This window comes from Gopherus evgoodei, chromosome 1, assembly GCF_007399415.2.
Source record: "Gopherus evgoodei ecotype Sinaloan lineage chromosome 1, rGopEvg1_v1.p, whole genome shotgun sequence".
In the NCBI taxonomy this organism is placed as follows: domain Eukaryota; kingdom Metazoa; phylum Chordata; order Testudines; family Testudinidae; genus Gopherus; species Gopherus evgoodei.
The window spans coordinates 79,743,241-79,763,473 of NC_044322.1; the positions used below are offsets into that span (position 1 = coordinate 79,743,241).

The window sequence follows — 20,233 nt, forward strand, 5'->3', positions numbered from 1 at the left end:
GAGCACTGTGAGTTAAACCCACCTTCGGAGAAGGCAGTAGGGAAAGCACTGCAGTCTGTCCACACTGACAGCTGCTAGTGCACTGGCATGGCCACATTTGCGGCACTTGCAGCGGCATTAGGAGCAGTGCATTATGGGCAGCTATCCCACTATGCAAGTGACTGCAATGTGCTTTTCAAATGGGGGTGGGGAGTGATTTGTTTTTATGTGGGGGGAGAGAGTGGGGTTTTGGGGGGCTGAGAGCATGTCAGCATGCATCTTGTAAATTCAGACAGCAGCAGACCCCCCAGTTTTCCCCACCCCCACCCCTCACTCTCTCACTCACTCACTTACAGCGTTCCACGCTCAGAGCTTGCATGCCGGCTGTCAGAAACAGAGCTATGAAAGGGCATCTCCACATTCCTACAGGAGTTCAAAACAATGACAAGAGTGGTCACTTGACTTAAGGAGTTTATAGGATGTTTCTGGAGGCCGATCAGAGTGCAGTAACCCAACAACTTGTTCACAGTGACGCCGAGGTGGAGTACTAGCAGCACTGTAGCTGCGGAGTCAGAGCGCTCTATGTGCCTTTCCAGTGTGGACGGGGAGTGAGCTAGTGCGCCCGGGGCTCCTTTTATTGTGCTGTAACTCGCAAGTGTAGCCAAGCCCTAAGGCTGGTAATCTGCTGTCTATCTGCTATTAAGTCCCAGGCAGACTGTGAAGAGCTACAAAAGGATCTCTGAAAACTGGATGACTGGGCAAGAAAATCGCAGATGAAATTCAGTGTTGATAAATGCAAAATATTGCATATTAGAAAACATATAATCTCAACTATACATTTAAAATGATGGGATCTAAATTAGCTGCTACCACTCAAGAAAGAGATCGTGGAGTCACTGTGGATAGTTCTCTGAAAACATCCCTTCAATGTGCAGGGGTAGCCAAAAAAGCAAAAAGAGTTGTGAATCATTAAGAAAGGAGTAGATAAGACAGAAAATATCCTATTGCCTCTATATAAATCCTCTATATATTGAATACTGCATGCAGATGTGGTTGCCCCTTCTTAAAAAAGATATATTGGAATTGGAAAAGGTTCAGAAAAGGGCAACAAAAATGAATCATTAAGAAAGGAGTAGATAAGACAGAAAATATCCTATTGCCTCTATATAAATCCTCTATATATTGAATACTGCATGCAGATGTGGTTGCCCCTTCTTAAAAAAGATATATTGGAATTGGAAAAGGTTCAGAAAAGGGCAACAAAAATGATTAGGGGTGTGGAACAGCTACCAGATGAGGAGAGATTAATAAGACTGGGACTTTTCAGCTAGGAAAAGAGACGACTAAGGGGGGATATGATAGAGGTCTATAAAATCATGACTGGTGTGGAGAAAGTAAGGAAGCGATATTTACTTCTCATAATACAAGAACTAGAAGTCACCAAATGAAATTAACAGGCAGCAGGTTCAAATCAAACAAAAGGAAGTGTTTTTTCACACAGTGTACAGTCAACCTGTGGAACTCCTTGCCAGAGGATGTTGTGAAGGCCAAGACTATAGCAGGGTTCAAAAAAGAACCAAATAAATTCATGGTCCATCAATGGCTATTAGCCAGGATGGGCAGGGATGGTGTCCCTAGCCTCTGTTTGCCAGAAGCTAGAAGTGAGTGACAGGGAATGGATCACTTGTTGATTACCGGTTCTGTTCATTCCCTCTGGGGCACCTGGCATTGGTCAGTGTCAGAAGACAGAACACTGGGCTAAATGAACCTTTGGTCTTATCCAGTATGACTGTTCTTAATGGCCTCACCAAAATTCTGGAACCCTATTGCTGCTAATCCATCGACTATATCCTGAACTTGGTTGAGAGCCAATGTCCTGCATAGCAGGACATCCTGGACATTTGCATGACAATGGCCTTCACCTCTAACTAGTAGCAGTTTGGTGTTTGTAAGCTTTCGGAGTGTGATTGCCACTCACTTCTCAATGGTCAATACAGCTGTTATTCTGGTGTCCCTGTGCTGGAGGTCTGGGGTGAGCTTGGCCCATAGATCCAGGAATGTGGTCTTTCACATCCAAAAGTTCTGCAGCTGCTGCTTATCATCTCAAACCTTCATTACTATGTAATCCCACCAGTCAGTGCTCATTTCTCAGGCCCAGAAGTGGCACTCCACTGTCTGCAGCTGCTCCATTAATGCCACCAACAACCTAGAAGTGTGTTTTGCTGTATCCCGTTGTGATCTCTCCTCCGTGAAATTGTCATGTTCCTTGCTGCTGTGGTGGTTCTTGTGGCTCTGCAAATGCTGAAGGATCGTGTGTCCTTTGTTTGCAACACTCATGAAAAGATGCCGAGCTTTGTGGGATCCATGCTTCTGTCCAGTATGGTGGACAGCGACAAGTGCTGTGTGGATTTGTGGGATTTTACATAGAAGAGCAAAAATTATGGGATAGGGATGGCATTATGAAATGGTTGCATGATGCAAATTTGACTTCTCCCTCCCAGTCACTCCTGCACACTTGTTTCTGCCCCATTATGCATTGCCTATATTTCCCAAGACCATGTGCTGGATTATGGTGAGTTGCACACTGGGATATCTACCCATGATGCACCGCACTGACATTGACACCAGTACTCCTGGCAAGCAGGTGCAATGCTGGTGCAAAGAGGCAAGTATGTATCTGCACAAGCGATATACTGACTGTTGTGGCTTTATGCTGATGTGACTTGCATTGACTGAAGCTTGTAATATAGACATGGCTGCAGATTTAGGTGGCACTGAGATCCACAAAACTCACTGCTTGGCTGTTGCCTAAACTCACTTAGCACCTCAATTTTTGCTTTAAAAGTTCCCGAGGCACCTAAATTTCTGCCACAGGGAAAACGCACTGCTGCCTCAGGCAGGCACCTGGGTGCCTGTCTCACATATAAGGCCCTGTGTGATCCTTAAATCAGATAAAGATACGCATTTTTCTGCCTAGCTCACTGGCAGAGCCTGATTCAGTAGGTGTGCTCAGAGGCCATCTAACTCCACACAAAATGGGTGAAGGAGGCTGCCTCCCTTATAACCTTTAGCCCAGTGGTTAGGACACTCACCTGGGATGTGGAAGACCCCAGTTCACTCCCCCGCTGTTTGATGAGGAGAAGGGATTTGAATAGGCAGTTCCCACTTCAAGTGAATGCCCTAACCACTCAGTCTCTGCTGGCCCAATTAATATTCAGTTATTTAATACAGAGCAGAACAGCTTCACCAAGAGAGATGGAGGAAGACCCACATCAGACTGTCAGATAGAGCATCTGAGATTTATGCTGGGATTATTTTATTTGTGTCAGCCTTGCACTCAGGGGAAAAAAAAGGCACTTTGCATCTTCTGAACAAAAGCATGAAAAGACAGGAACAGCAAGGAAGCCGCAAGAGGGTTGTGTGGGGTGGAGAGAGAGTTGGAGACAATGATAGATTCAAAGTGACTGCAAATGTGCATGAAGCAGTTGAAATGTGGCTCGCTGCTGATGGCAAAGTTCCTAACTGCTAACTAGATGGCTGAAGAAATTGTTGCTATGGTTACGAAAGTACTGAATAAACTTCTAAAACAAAGCATAGAGGCTACCACATCCGATGAGAGTTGAGATTATTAATCTGGAAACACCACTGCACTATCTAGAATGTCAAGATACTGACTATGTAAACCTACTGAGCCTGATGAATTTAGTATATATAAGTGCCTCTGCCCAACTTCCAATTTTGCAGATACAATTTGGTGTCTGCAAACAGCAACTCTAGTAATTTTTATCATGAAATTCGCAATGGGTTTTTTTTCTTCTTTAAAGCCTCAGCCCATGGAGGCATTTAATTAGTGAGAATCTAAACTTCCATTTAAAAAAAGTTTCTAGCACTCATGGTTGCAGAGAAAAGCTTGAAAACATGGCTTGAGTGTACAACAAAATTTTTTTTAAAAAACAACAAATAATAAATAAATGAAATAAAAAACCCAGAAGGTGTTACAGTCCTGGCTGTTCCCCTTGTGGACACTGACCGGATTGCTGTATTGGACCCAACCTTTGGATTCCATGTGATTTCACATTCCCTGGGTCTTAGTCCTAGGCACTCTGGCAATACAAATAATAATAATGATAATGATTACTGCTCCTAGCCCTACATCTCTCAGCTGTGCTTCCCAGGTGCAGACCCCATGTCTTGATACCTCTTTTGGTTCCAAAACAACATAGCCCAGTTGCCTTGACCTTGGAACTAGTGCTCAGCTCTCCCAAGGTCCTTCCCATCCCCCCCAATAGTTTATGCATGTTTTCCCAGGGTTCCACCCTCAGTGACCGCTGATGTGTAGTTTAGCTCTTTAGAGATAAAATGGCAGAGATACTGTAAGGAACACACATACTTTGCAGAGGAACTAATTAAACATTTATACACTTTAGTCAGATAGCACAACATATTTATAGATCTATGAAAAAACAATCACCTGAGTACAACACCCTTCCTCTGAACTTCTAACCACTCCTTGAAGTCTTGGGGGATTTGGTTAGTGTCTTTCATCAGGGACCAGTCCCCCTTGCCTAGAGCTGACTGAAATTCAGAATTTCTTGGGCTGCGTGACTCTTGTGGCAGCTGGCTCACCAGGCTGTGGGAGTCAAGCAGGCCAGGAAAGTACCTGGCCTGGGAGTCTAGAAGCACTGAGGACTCTGGCCCTGGGGCAGTTAGGATGGCTGGGCTGCTCAGAGCCACAGACCTTGGAAGCCTGGAGTCCCTAGCAGCCCACCAGATAATCTGACCCAAACCAGATGGTTCTAATGGAATCCTGCATGTGGTTTGTCATAAGGCCATAGAACTTGGTATGTTTCCACAAAACTTTTTGCGTTCGATGAATTGGAATTTTCTGATGACACTCCTGCCTGTTCTGCTTCTCTTGCTAGAGAGTCTGCCTCTTTTTAAAACTAGTCTGAGACACCTTTTCTCTTTCAGTCCTTCTGCCGGGTTTTTTCCATTCCCGCCCCCCTCCATTTTGGGCTGCTGGCATAGAGGGTTGTTAACAGTCAGTGGCTCTGCCCCCATTGTCCCACCAGGGCAAGGCTAGTTAACTGGTGATAGCTCTTGGATAACTCTCTCATTCAGGGTCAGTGACAGCTAGGCACCAGCCTCCTCCACCCCCCAACAGAAGAGACATGATGCAATCCAAAAAGATGGTTACACAGTGTACAGTGAAGGACAGAATCAAGGCTGCATCCAAAATGGAGCCTGAAATACAACATGATTTTCACAGAATCAAACTGGGGACACAGACATAGCTGGCACAGAAGGCAAATATTTGTTTGTATTTTGGTTTTTTTTAAATCTTATGTTTTAAGGTAAACTTATCTTTTTCTGGCCTTGACTCATGACGTTTGAATTCTTGGGGCTGCCAATACTGTAAATGTACCTTCAATTGTTGGCTCAAGTGACACTGTAAACAAGATATGGGCAGCGGTTCACTGTTCCAGGCCAATGGGGCTGCAGGAAGTGGCGTGGGCTGAGGGGATGTGCTGGCCGCCATTTCCTGCAGCCCCCATTGGCCTGGAACGGCAAACCGTGGCCAGTGGGAGCTGCAGTCGGCCAAACCTGTGGATGCTGCAGGTAAACAAACCATCCTGAGCCCACAGCGGATTTCCCTGATGTGCCGTGTGCCAAAGGTTGTCGATCCCTGCTATAGACATAGAGTACTGAGAGCTGTCCATTTACTAAATATAGCCCAAGACCAAAACCTCAAATCCAAAGAATTTGTAAATTCCAATTTGATTTGAACTTTGTTGTTTGAAGCCATCTGAGGTTGTTACCTAGTTACAGTACTTTAACGTCTTTAATTTCTGCGTGCCATGCGAACAGCTTAATCTGTCAGCACATCTTCTTAACCTTTAGAGTATACTCATGTCATTTTTTCAAGTTTTTCTCCATAGCCATGAGGGCTGGAAACTTGCTTTCATTTTTTAAAATGGAAGCTGCACTTCTCACATAATTTACTTTACTCTGAGAACTGGGGCTTTAACAAAAATACCAAATATAGTGTGAGACTTATGATAAAATGATGAGAGTTGGCAACACTGCATCAATGCAGGATCAGGCCTAAGCATTCTTCATTATCTTATATAACACATTATCTCGTATTCTGGGGTGGAAGACAGCCTATTGGAAACAGTTAATGAAGTGCAAATCCTTGCATGCTGTGGTAGCTTTTTATTATGTTTATCAGTGCAGCCTCAGAGTCAGTCTAGGGTAGAATCATTACCTATTCCAGGTTTTTGGTGAGTTTATAAATTTTTACATTCATTTCACATTTTCTCACACATACATACCCCCTTCCTCCAACTCATCTGTTTATGACTTCAGCTTGGTATGTGAGGTCTCTGAACCTTGCTCTGTTGTCTTTGTGAGTACTGTGGAAATATTTATTTTGTTTTAAAATTCAACTGTAATGAAAACTTTTTGAAAATTTGATTCTAAACAGTGGTGCTTACTAAATAATCATAACCCTAGTGAAGTTTAAAGGATATAAAATGATTTTTAGCATATGGTGATTAAACTTTCCAAAACAAGCAACATTAGTTTTTGACCCTTTTCTGTCTAAAATATATTTGTTCCCCCTCCCAGCTTTTCCTGAGATCACATACTGAAAGAATAATGTGGAATCATCTTGTTTGCCATAAATACTAATTGTGTTCTTAATGTGAGTTCCACCCTCAGAGCAGCAATAACTGTAGCTTTGTCCTTGGTAGGCCTGTTCACAGTAGTTATTGTACAAAGTAATGAATGCTATTTATTTGTGCTGTATTGTTGACCGCATCTGTGAATGAGAACATGCAGGCAGCAAATTGGCCTGGCAAATGATCAAACTCTTACAAAACAGTATCTTTTGTTAGGCAAGAGAATAGAATCACAAGAACTGTTAATATAGCCTTTTGCTATTGAAGGATGACTTTTAACTAGAGGTACTAAATGTAAGAGAAAAAATTACAGGCACAACTGCCTTGTGCCTTTTTTAAAAGATGTACTGCATATTTTAACTCTTTTTGAGGTGAAATTTGTGGGTTTCAGTAACTAATGCTAAGGACTGATAGCACTGGCCTATCTAGAGCTAGGAATGATGTTGCTAGGCATTTTTTGGTGGTCTGTGTACAACACTGCCAGTGCACCTATGACTTCAGAGCTTTATTTTTTTTTTTTTTCCTTTTGAGGGGCAGCAGAAGTGTATAATCTTGCAAGATAGAGAGAGTAGCCAGGGCCGGCTCTAGCCATTTCGCCGCCCCAAGCACAGCGGCATGCTGCGGGGGGCGCTCTGCCACTTGCCGGTCCCATGGCTCTGGTGGACCTCCTGCAGGCATGCCTGTGGATGCTCCACCGGAGCCGTGGGACCAGCGGACCCTCCGCAGAGACGCCTGCGGGAGGTCCACCGGAGCCGCCTGCCACCCTCCCGGCAACTGGCAGAGCGCCCCCTCGCGGCGTGCTGGCCCAAGCGTGCGCTGGGGCCTGGAGCTGGCCCTGAGAGTAGCAATAATTCCTAGGGGAGGGGGGGGCGGCAGGATTTTACTTCGTACTATTATGCCCTGATCATTCTTCAGTCTAACTTTCATTCACTGAGGGAGGGACTCTTGGGCATTGTGAATCCTTCACCTCCATGCCAGGCTGCTTTGTTTCTCTTCCTGGTAATAATGAGCTGTTTCTTTTTTCTCTCTAGCAATGCTGTCTCTGTTCTGTGCAGTAGCAGCCCTGGAGGGAGCGGTTCAATAATGGCCCCAGTGGGTGGTGCAAAAGGCCCAAAATTCCCTATAGAGCCCAAGAATACCCTTTGATGGGAGATGGGAAACTGAGGGTGGAGAGAAAGAGGGAGGGGAATAATTTTGGACAGCTGCCAAGCCACTTGCACCTGTAGAGTTGAACAGGGGGACTGAAATTCCCTCAACTTGGTATACTTCTTCCCACCCCATGAGCCACCCACAATGGTTATGCTGAGAAGGGGGATTTGGTGTTTCATCATACTGCTTGTCTGCCCTGCAAAATAGTTTCCTGCTTCATGGAACTATCAAGGATAATGGGTGGATGGGCTGAATAGTGTGTAAAGACATTACACAGTGCAGAGCATAGCTATATCTCAGACCTTTTGAGTGTCAAAAGGCCTCTTTTTCTCAGTGGGTCTGGTAGAGTCACAATAGGCAGAGGCCTGTGAAAACTTAAGGCATATGATCATGGTAGTGCCTCCCCTATCCCTGCCATGCAGCCATAGGAGAAAACTGCAGAGAGGAGCCAGCCAGAGACACCAGCTGGTAGGAGCAGAAATGGCCAAGGCAGGGACCTCTGGCCATTCCGAGACTCTTCTCGGTTCCACTGAGCCCTCCCTTCAATTTCCAACTAGCCTCTCCCCTCCTAAGTAAACAAACAAACAAAAAATTGTAGCACTAATAGGCTATTTGCTGCCATCATTTTATTTAATCTGCTTGTGTGTTAGACGACTTCCCTCATTCTGTCCCTCTCCTGTTTATTTAGAATAGATTGATAGCTCTTTAGGGCAGGGACCATCTCTACTAGTCTTTGTCTGTACAGTGCCTAGCACAGTAGGGCCCCATTCTTAGTTGGCCCTTAGGCACTAATGTAATAAACATGAGTAATAAATTAGATAATTTAAAATCCTGGACCTGCAGGTCCAATTCGGTTACGGCAATCATCCCAAACTCTACAGCAGTGGTTCCCAAACTTGTTCTGCTGCTTGTGCAGGGAAAGCCCCTGGCAGGCCGGGCCAGTTTGTTTACCTGTCGCGTCCACAGGTTCGGCCGATCCCCAATGGCCGCGGTTCACTGCTCCAGGCCAATGGGAGCTGCTGGAAGCGGCTCGGGCCCAGGGGCGTACTGGCCGCCGCTTCCAGCAGCTCTCATTGGCCTAGAGCAGTGAACCGCGGCCATTGGGAGCAGCGAACCACGGCCACTGGCAGCTATGATTAGCCGAACCTGTGGGTGCAGCAGGTAAACAAACTGGCCTGGCCCGCCGGGGGCTTTCCCTGCACAAGCTGTGGAACAAGTTTGGGAACCACTGCTCTACAGTATATTTGTGATGTCAACTAACATCTATGATAGTTATGTTATATGATGCTTGCAAAGCTTTAGAACATACACTTTTTACTTGCAACTTAAGGCAGTGTCGAAAGCTGGTCTCCAAAGGTCAAGACTAGTGCATGAAGTCTCAACCTAGCAAAGCACTTAGTTTTAAGCATGAAGCAGTCCTGATGACCTCAGAGTTAGCCACATAGTTAAGTACTTTGCTGGAGCAGGACCTAGCTCCCTGATTTGTTTTTATCAAACGCTATAATGTTTCTCAAAACAAAGCAAACTCTAGTATTTTTTTTAAGTCAAGAGTACAAAAAAGTCAGTATTTTTCATTTTTTCAGCTTGTGCCACCCTTCTGCTTTTCTCACTTCTGAATGTTTGATTCTTCATTGCAATTTACATATTTTCCTTTAAAAATATTTTGTTTCTGTAATGTAACATAAGTGCTTGCAGGATTTACTTACTTAAGGTCATATGGATAGTTTGTATTTTACTGTTAAAGGTCATACGTTTAAAACAAAACAACCACAAAAAAATTCCCCAAACCCAACAAACAAAAAACAACCCTGCCCCAAACCAATTTAATTCAATTTTCCTGAATACATTTTTTTTCTTTTTTTTTTAACTATACTGAATAAGCTTTGTTGCCTTTGCCTATTGTGGGCTCCCTCTGATGTTGCTGAGGAGACCAGATACATTACTTTGCAATCTTTGTTAAGAAATCTATAGAAAAATAGGTAGCCTGTTTTGTAATTTGTTTGATCCTCCAAAAAAAAAAAAAAAAAAGGAAAAAGAAAAGAAAAGTCATGCTTATGTAACAAGGAATTTAATACAGTAAATAGAAGAAAAATGTATGACAAGAAGCTTAAAAGCTTGGAAAGGGATTACAGTTGTTTTTAACACTTGCTAGGTAAGTGTGATTTACTATTCTGTATCTGAACTCTCATAGCCATAGCTTAGTTCAGGGGTCGATAACCTCTGGCACGTGACCTGCCATGGCAGGCTGGGCCAGTTTGTTTATCTGCCGTGTCGGCAGGTTCGGCCGATTGTGGCTCCCGCTGGCCGCGGTTTGCCGTCCCAGGCCAATGGTGGTGGTGGAAAGTGCCGCGGGCTGAGGGACGTATTGGCCGCTGCTTCCAGCAGCTCCCATTGGCCCGGAGCAACGATCCGTGGCCAGTGGGAGCCAAGATCAGCCAGACCTGCGGACGGGGCAGGTAAACAGCCTGGCCCACCAGGGGCTTTCCCTACACAAGCGGCGACCCCTATTTGAGAAACCCTGCATAATTAGATGTTGAAGGCTTTTGCTAATTCTCGGTTTTACTACTGAACTTCAGACAATTTTTTCCTCGTGCCTTAAACCAACAAAATAGAGTGAACAGCTTATGGTTTGACAATTTTCTCTCCCTAAAACAGTATTTTATTTATAACCTAAAATTGTTCTTTTCTACGTCTGTAACAGCTAGCCGATGGCGGAGCCTCTTCTCTACACCTGTTTCCTTGGCCTTTCCCTATAGTCCTGTTGCAAGACTCACCCCATATAGCAATGGCTTTAATACTCCCAGCTTCTCTAAAACCTCCAATAAAGCAATACTAACACCTGAAAGACCAGGTAATCCTTAACTTTTTAGTGATTTATGATCCTTACAAAATTGCTTTACTCAATCTTATCTCACTGTACTTTAACTGCAATACCTTGTACCTGCCTAGGATGTATAAAATATTAGCTTACTGGTGAGATTTCAAGAATTTTAGGCCTATCATTTAATTTAATTATGAAATGATCATGTAGTGGAGTCCCACCTTTATTTTACACAATAAGGTGGCTTTCCTCATCATAAGCAGAGTTTCGCTATAACTAGCAAAGATTTACCTGACCAAAAAATTTGTCCCCGCTTGTCGCCCCCTTGAAAAGGGCATGGATAATTGTGGGTGGCTGGGGAAAAGGAGCTTTGGAAGGACATAATTGCATTTCCAAGTGGCCAAAGGAGCAAGTAGCAAAAGGATAGTGTTGTTCTTTTTTCAGTGCAGGGATCAGGAGTTCTTCCTCTGCTAAACTGCAGTGGGGGTGGAGGAGATAATCCACTTGGAATGAGAAGTTTCACATGCTGCTGGTAGGTGGTGACAGCTGAGTCCAAGGGGATTAGCACCAGAAGGATATGTTGATCTGCACTGTCTCTTTTTCCCTAAGATCCCCCAAATCAGAGTCCAGCTAGTGCAGAGAGCCAAGCTGTGGGGGTTAGTCATCATCACAAGGAGACCGGGGAGCAGTAGTTCTTTACACTGAATGGAAACATGATGTATTCCAGAGACTGACCTCCTACTCTTGCTCTTCATGACTGGGCGCTGGAGAACCATGAATGGGCCCTAGAAAGATAACTGAAACCTGTGGTTACACAAAGACAGACAGTAGCCCATCCTGTTGCTGTGCAGTTGTAGACAGATGTCCTGCGGGTGGCTAAGGCACCCGTTCAAGCAGAGAGAATTGATTTAATCACCTCCTTTGTTGCTTCAGCTGCAGCAGGCTCCCCTCTGGCCCTACCACCATCTAGATCTGCTACTGTAAGCTCTTTGGGGGTTGGTTTTTTTCTCCTCTGACCTTCATAGTCCATGTAATAGTTCCTCTGAGAAAACTAGTCAAGAAAATGTGTAAGTTTAAATTCTAATTTTGGGAATCTGGAACAAGAGAAGTTAGGTTGAGGCTGAGAACATAGTGGTGGTGGTTGACTGTTGTTGTTACACAGTGGCAGATGAACTATCTTTCCCTCACAAAATTCATTATGACTTATAAGCTGTGACTACAAAGAGATGAATAGACCCTCTCCTCACAAACTCCAGCCAGACTGCATGTGGAAGCATTGACTATACCCCAGCCACACCATAGAATCCAGCTTCCTTTCCCGTTGTGTGATGTTTGTGGAAGGGAGTGTTGTCCTATGTATTTGTACCGTGCACTATGGGTCCCCAGTTGTTGTTTTTTTGTACTACTGTAATTATAAATAATTTAAAAAACAATAAAATTTAAGTATAGGAATATGACTTCGAATCCATACAAGAAGCTGATCTGTTGAAGCTGGTGATATATTTACACGGTTACTTTTCAGAGTAGAACTACACTTTAAATAAGAAGGGCTCAAATGTTTGAAGTGTTTGGGGATGAAAGCTAGCCCAGTCAATCAAACTATGATGGATTAATTGTTTGTTGTCTTTGTTGTACCTAATTTGGGAACAAACAGGGGTTTGCACTACAGGATTGTATCTTCACCTTTCAAGAGCACTAAATCAACTAGCAAAATGTTAGTAGAAAGCTGTTTATAGTAAATTTCCATAAGGTTTCAATCTTTACAAAAATATTTGGAATGCAGACCCTTTGTGACATAGATAATGTACATATTTACTGACTAAAGAATCTATTTTACTGTATAGGTTACATTTCTAGAAGTTCTCCTCTCAGCCCGCAGTCATCAATAGACAGTGAACTGAGCACCTCCGAACTGGAGGATGATTCCATCTCCATGGGATATAAACTACAGGATCTCACTGATGTTCAGATCATGGCTCGACTGCAGGAAGAGAGTATGTGGCTTTTTCCTTAAATTATTATTTTTTTTAATTTCAGTTACACAACTTTCTCAAGCAAACTTACCATTTGAGTTGAAACTTTTCATGCTTGGTCTCCGCCAAGTGTAAATTTTAATAAAAATGTCTTATCTGAATGGCAGGAAGAGAAATGCTTTTCACCTGTGAGGAAATGGTTTGAATTTGTTGTTGTGCTTGGATAACTGAAAATGAATCTTTTAGAACCTTAAACTTGATCTGTATGTGTTGAGTGGAGGCTGTCACCTCTGTCTCATTGGAAGAAACTTCAATGTAGGTGTTTTACAGTCTCTTTCTGTTAATGCAGCACAGTGCTGGGGTTTTTATGATGGGGGGAATTGAGGGAGGACTAAATCATCCCCCTCATGCACAAAATCTGTTGAAAGGGGGTGTCCCTGCCTGCAGGTATATGGGATCTTGGGGAGCAATTACCACACAGGTGGGGTGCCAACTAATTTCTTTATTAAAGGAAAAAGGAAGTGGTGGGAATTTAACAATGAAATACGATGGGATGGGGTGTATAGGGTGTTTACAATAGACAATGATGGGGGGGTTCTTCTTGAACAGTGTAGGGAGTTCTAACAGTGGGGTACAGTAAGTGGGGTTCAGCACAATGGGATACAGTACAGTCAATAAGCGTATCAAAAAGAAATGCAAAATAAAATGGTAGCTTCTATATAAAATGGTCAACAATCTTAGATAGAATGTATTAAGTGGTTAGTGGCCTTATACACAATGTAACACAATGGTATCAATGCAAATACAAAGTATATCAGAAAAGTGGAAGCAACCAATGGGTGTTATAATTACAAGTAAAATGTGAATCACAGTGCAATAATACAATATGGGTGATAAGTGAACTTATGCAATGTAACGGTATAAAAGCAAAGTAATGACTTAATTTGTGAGGCTAGGATGGCAGATAATCTGCAAGAGTGTACCTAAAGGCTGGGTCAAGGAACAGGAGGGGGGAGGGGAGTGAATGATTAGTGGCAACTGATGAGAGGAGAGTGCGGCTGCAAGCAGCAGAGAGACTCTGAAGCCCTGCAGGGTAAGGACAATGGAGCAGTGTGATGGTGATCTTCGGTAGGAGAGGGGCAGCGGAGAAGTGTAAAGAAGGGCTAGAGAGAGGTTTAAGCAACAAGCGGACACCAAAAACAAAGGGAAAAAAAGCGGCAAAGGGTTTGGGAAGTTTCACAGGGGGAGAAGCAGCAAGGGGTTTGGGAAGTTCGGAGGGTGATGCAGACGCAGGGGGGGCGGGGGAAGCAGCAAGGAGTTGGGAAGTTCGAAGGGAGTGCAGATGCGGGGGAAAAAGCAGCAAAGGGTTATAACGGAGACACGGAGGAGCACACAGAAAGGGAGATTGGAGCGGGGGAAAAACAGACACGGGAAAGTTCAAGGAGAGATCGGGACAGCGGGAAGACTAATTTAAGCAGCAAAAACCTTATCTATCTTAACCAACGACGAGGCAAAACAACAAATATCACAATTCTAAGCAAAACTATAACAAGCAACTATATGGAGCAACAAAACAGTAAACTATAACCAGGCAGGTGAACTTACAAGCTCTACAATCTTAACGAACTATGACTTTTTAAACTAAAAAAACCAAAACCTATGGTGCACCTTATGCTATGGGGAAGTTACAGAGGGCAGAGTGGTATGTGCTCAGGATCCAGCTCCCAAGGAAGCCAAGGGATGGTGGCTACAGCAGTGGATACAGCTGAAAGCAGAGAGCCCCGAGGCAAAGCCCACAGGAGCAGAGCTTAGCAGCGGCACAAAGTTATTTTTAGGGGCAAAGCGCCGCAGAGTTTGAGAGGTTTTAAGACAGACCAAGGTTTAGCTTGAGTCTGTGTGCTAGGGAAACAGAGCCAGCAGCTAAAGTAATAAAATAAAAGTAGGGAAAGTTTCACAGAGGGATTCTTACCAGTCCCCAAGGCAGCAGCAAAGGCAGAAGCAGCAGCAACATCAGAAGAAGCAAGGAGGGCTCGGTATGGTCTCGATAATCAGGAGATCTCCCAGGCAGCAATTCGTTCTTCATGGGGGGGGGGGGTTTAAAAACTCGGGGTACGCTCAAAAATAAAACGAGAGCGGAGAAAGGACCCCCCAAAACCTCTGGCTGATCAGACCAGGCAGCAATGCAGGAACCTTTCTGATGTTTGTTTCAAAAATGTCTGTTTTTAAAGGCAAACTCAGGCAGTTTCCCGCCAGTAATCCTGATAGGCTCCCTCTGTCACAGGGGAGGAGGCACAGGGAAAAACTGCAGGTGAGCACAGAAACATGTCTGGGCAGAGTCCTGTGCAATAGGTGACTCAAAAGCACATGAGGCCTATGACTCATGTCCAGGATCTTAAAAACACAATAGGTCTTGCAGCTCTGGACATTGCCTACCCTACACCAAGCCCAGGTTCAACAAGGTGATAACAGGACTAACCCTTTGAACAGGGCAGTGGTCCCACTTAGCACACAGCACAAGTGGCCCTCCCTTTGAGAAGGGCAGTGGTCCTGGTAAACAACTTAACAGCCAGGGAAGAGCGGCCAGAGGAGGAGAACAAAAACAAAATGGAGTATGGGGACAGCTGTAAGAAACAAAATGGAATAGGGGGATAGCTGTAACAGACAGGGGGAAAATACACTTCATGGATTTTTGGTTACCTTGTGAGGTTCTGAAATAGATTCTCCCCTGACCCTAATGTTTGAGGTATTCAAGAGCTGAAGTTTTGGGTTGCTTGCACTGTGGTGATTTATGCACAAGCCCCAGAGAACCAGCTCCAGCTTTTTTGCCGCCCCAAGCGGTGAAGGAAAAAAGAGAGAGACCCGATTGAGCTGCCACCGAAGTGCTGCTGAAGACTGAAGCGGAGCAATTGGGTTGCTGCCGCAGAATTGCCGCTGCAGACCCGGATGTGCCGCCCCAACAATGGACAGACTGCTGCCCCTTTCTATTGGCAGCCCCAGGCACCTGCTTCCTTTGCTGGTGCCTTGAGCTGGTCCTGCAGAGAACGGCATAGTAGATTTAGGCTACAGGTTGAATTACTAGCAATTTGAAAAATAAGTATCTTTTTAGTCACAAATAATGATAAATTTTACATGGAAATCATTGAGAGATAATGAACATAGCATTGCACCACCCCCTTTTTTGTATCAGTCAAGCTGGGTAGATGAGAGAAAGGGAGATGACAGAAAAAAGGAGACCGTAATATAGGGAAGAGGTGTTGAAAGCCAGATGGGAGTAATGGTGAAGAATGGCTAACTGAGAACGCATATGTAAACAGACTATAACACTCAGTGAAATCTGGCTGGAGCAATCAGAGTGGTGAAAATAGTAGAACACAATCACACCTCCAAAATCAGGCCACAGGTAAATATGCTGGAACAAGGAAGAATATATTTTTCCTGTAATTCAATTACAACTAACACTTAAAGATAATTATAACAAGAGTAGGTACAAAATTTTCAGACAAATATGATTTTTATATAGATGGCTGTTCCTTTAATACTTTGGAAACAGGAGATGGTATGCACATGCGCGCACACACACACACTCATTTTTTCACACTCTTTCACATTCATTTACAGAGCTCCCATTTGAGGAAGAATGCTCAAGATGTTGTGATATCAAAGTCCTATGTCAAATCTAAGAACTCTTTGTAAATCTAAGAAAAGGTACTTTTCAAATTCCGAATCACCTAAGGAACATTTACACCCAGCCATTCTCAGAACTTCTTGACTCCCAAAATTGTGTTGTGTTGTGTTATGTTCTACACAGCAGGGGTGCTCAGTCTGACGCTTACAGGAAAGTGTCAAGGACTCACAACCAATTTGTCCTACCCATAATGTGAAGAGCTTCCTGGCATGAGTCATGATATGGAAAATTTCAAGAACCACTTGCTCCAGACTACTCATTTGGTTACAGATTTAGGAAATATTATTGTTCTGCTTGTTAACAATGTTGCTACACTATCTTAACAGCTTAATGGTAACCATTTAAAACATCTTCAGCTGGTGGAAAGTAGTAGCCCCATTCATTACCTTGAATGAAGTGGTGCCAGTTTATACTAGCTGAGGCTCTGGCCCTAAGCATAGTTCAGTTACAAGTATTGATAGTCTAGTTAAAAAACAAATATCATTTTCTTAAAATTTACAGGTCTTAGACAAGATTATGCTTCTACTTCAGCATCTGTATCAAGACACAGCTCAAGTATCTCTCTACATTCAGGAAAGAAAGGGATGGGCAGTGATCAGGAATATGATCGCTATAGCCTTGATGATGAAGAAGAGTTTGATCACCTGCCACCTCCACAGCCCCGACTTACTCGCTGTTCACCATTCCAAAGAGGAATTCCACACTCTCAAACTTTTTCCAGTATTCGAGAGTGCAGGAGAAGCCCCACTTCACAGTATTTCCCTCCAAATAATTATCAGCAGCAGTATTATTCTCCTCAAGCCCAAACGCCAGAGCAGCAGCCAAATAGGATTAATGGAGGTAGGTTATATGCCTTTCTGATTAGTGGTTTGTTTGGTTTTTTTTTGGTCCCTTTGTACTTTACAAAATTGTCAATGCTATTTTAAAGGTCAGATTAAATAAACCAGTAAAATGTGTCTGAATTGCAGCAGTGAAATCTCTCAGTGAATTATTGTGATATGATATTTGATCTTTGTGGACAGAAATTTAAATCTTTTAAAATCATTGTGTCTTTGAATCATTTCAGGTAGATTATTGTTAAATAACTTGAAGCAGAGTCTGGTTCCTGAACAGGTTGTGAAAGTGGTTGTTATCTAAAACAGTTTTAAAATGCTGCAAGCATAGGCACAAGGGAAGAGGTTGGGAGAGATTTTTTTGTTCCCCCTTGATATGATTTCTTCCTCTAGTTCTGTTACTCACTTTCCTTACTGCCTGACTCTGCCTAAAATGAGGAACACTGTTATTGCTGTCATTCAGAATTGCATAATGTTATCATAAAACCCCTCTGTTCAGCCCTCTGCTCTTCACTCTGAGTTTCAGGCATGCCGGGGAGCATTGATAAAACAGGTAGGTAAGTGGTGCTCATTAATCCCAGGCTGCCAGCAGCCATTACTGTTTTTGTACCATGCCTAAGGCTGATATCCTCCAGAATCTCTGAAAGAGACTTTTCTGGTGCTGCTGCAGTATTAAGTTTTGAAACTCCTTGTTCCTTCTCCTCTTTCTTTCCATCATTATCATGGTGCTGTTGCATCTCCTCCACCCTGCTTCAAGATAATCAGTGTCCAGTTTCCAGTCAGAATCTTATTTGTAACATCCCAGATTATTTCCCTCCCTTGTGTAAGAAAACAGACCTTGTGTCCAAAACAGTTAGTTATTTAGAGTGCCACAGGTACACACTCTACTTTACTGACAAATAGTACATGACAGGTCTCTGCCAAAAGCACTTTACGCTTAAGTTGGACATGGCACAGGAAGGAGAACAGGTAAGTGTGGCGAGTGTAAGGGAAGGATGAGGTTACAGCACTATTAAATGGTATGTTTGCTTGTTTGTGCAAAATAACACATCATGTTAATTTCAATTTTATTATTTTTGATAGTTAAGGACTTGCAGGAGTAGGAGTCAGCTTTGAAAGCGTAACAGAACAGGGTGACAGAAATGGAGAGGAAGAGTGTATGGAATCAATGATGAATGTGCATGGGATGTAGTGCTAAGCATATTGAATATGTATGCACCCCAGATCCCTTGGCAATATCTGTTTTATCTTCCATGCAAAGGTTAAGGACATCTCATAAACCACTTACTCTTGAGACACTATAGCAAAGTCTCCTCTATGCCTTCCAGCTAATAAGTGACAAGTCACATGGCGGATACCAGCACTACCACCTGGATGGCCTTCCTGTCCAAGAGTGCTGATGTGCTGTATGATCTACCAGGTGTCACTCTATAGATAAGATACAGCTTCAATCAGCTGCAGAAGGCTTTACTGTCTCATAGAGCTGCAGATCTGTTGCGGCCTGTGTAGTGTGGAATTCTAACTCCTGTTTCAATTGGTATGTCCTTCATAATATGACTCTTAGGCAATTATAGTCCAGACAAATTGAGTAAATATCTGTACTGAGAGCAGGGCCAGCTCCAGGCATCAGCTCAGCAAGCAGGTGCTTGGGGCGGCCAAGGGGAAGGGGTGGCAAGTCGGGCTCCTCGGCAGCAATTCGGCGGCGGATCCCTTGGTCCCTTTCAGAGGGAAGGACCTGCTTCTGAATTGCCACTGAAGAAGAAAGTGGCGCTGTGGAGCTACCGCTGATCATGATTTTTTTTTCTTTTTTTTTTTGCCGCCACTTGGGGCGGCAAATACCCTGGAGCTGGCCCTGACTGAGAGGCTCTTACCTTTTTGTTGTTTTCTGTTAAGAGGTAAGGGATAATGTTACTTGCCTCCCTTCGTAAATTGATTTGAAATACATAGCTGAAAAGCAATATATAAGAGTTAAGTAGTAGTGTTATGGCCACAGAGTTCTGTCAGCATTTCTCAAAATCCTGGCCATGATTTCATTCTCTTACCAGAACTCCAAGTCTTCAAAATTCAAGTAATGGGCCAAATAAGTGTTTGTCAGGGTCAAACCAGTATCAAACATGGTGTGTGGCATGTTGGTGCTGCTGCTGGATGCCAGGAACATTAGGAGAGTGCAATGTAAGTGAGGCTGGAGCTGGTAAACCAGCTAGGTGTCACTTGGGAATGTGGTAGATCCAGTGCCACACATAATTTATCAGAACCAAATAAGCAGTGTGCCATGTTGCGGCAGGTGAGCGAAGCTGCCTTCCCTCCCCTTGCCCAAAGCAGATCGGTTGGTGTTCTTGCACATGAAGTCAGTAGATTGGCTACTGGTTTACATGACTAGCAGCTGAGCTGAATAGCAAAGGAACACTGCAGTGCTGCCCACAGAATGTGGAACTGTTGTAAGACTGCATTTCTCGAGAATTACCTGCAATTTGGCACTTTCAGTTTGGGCGTGTACATGCTGTTGTGTCTTAAGTCCTAGCCTGCTGCATAAGGAGGCAGTAAATCATCCAACAGCATTATATTCAATTTGGCATTCAGCAAGAGAGCTGTGGGGTGACTAATGGCATTTAGTCTCCAATCCAGTGTTTCACCAGGAGTTGGCTGGGTCTTCAGCGTAATTGTGATTTTTAGCCTTGCTAGAGGAAGACTGATGGTGATGACAAGCAGAGATGCTGCTGCTGCTGCCCTGCCTGAAGATCAGATTTTTTGAAAAAAAAAAAAAATAGTATCCAGACTGAAATACCTGGTCTAACTTTAGATCTTTACTTTTGCAAAAATCAATGAATTAGTATTGGAATTTTTGCCGACAGCACAAAAAGAAGCACAAGAACCTCTGCCTTGGCTGCCTGCTGCCCTTTTTACTTATACAAACTTGAGGACACTCTGTGTGCAAACATAAATCTTCTACTCTGTGGAAGGATTGTACTTCTGAAAAATTGAATTAGAATTCTGCTATATGTGAGAACCTTTCCTCAACTGTGGCCATGGTATATCTGATCCTGTGGTGGGGACCGGAGGTTCAGACAGCTGGGGAGCTACAGAATCTATTGTGACTTCTGGAACAAACT

The 20,233-nt window shown here is 43.7% G+C and overlaps 1 protein-coding gene across 3 annotated transcripts in view; it reads left to right on the forward strand.

Annotated features, from left to right (window-relative positions):
- Window positions 1-20,233, forward strand: part of SLAIN1 (SLAIN motif family member 1) — an 83,226-nt gene that overhangs the window by 39,667 nt on the left and 23,326 nt on the right. For 2 of the 3 annotated variants that reach the window (XM_030567042.1, XM_030567052.1), the window contains exons 3-5: window positions 10,513-10,662; window positions 12,477-12,626; window positions 16,792-17,130. In XM_030567042.1, the coding sequence (XP_030422902.1) occupies window positions 10,513-10,662; window positions 12,477-12,626; window positions 16,792-17,130 (639 nt within the window). The remainder of the gene's footprint in view (window positions 1-10,512; window positions 10,663-12,476; window positions 12,627-16,791; window positions 17,131-20,233) is intronic. The other variant, XM_030567034.1, reaches the window with a different exon arrangement.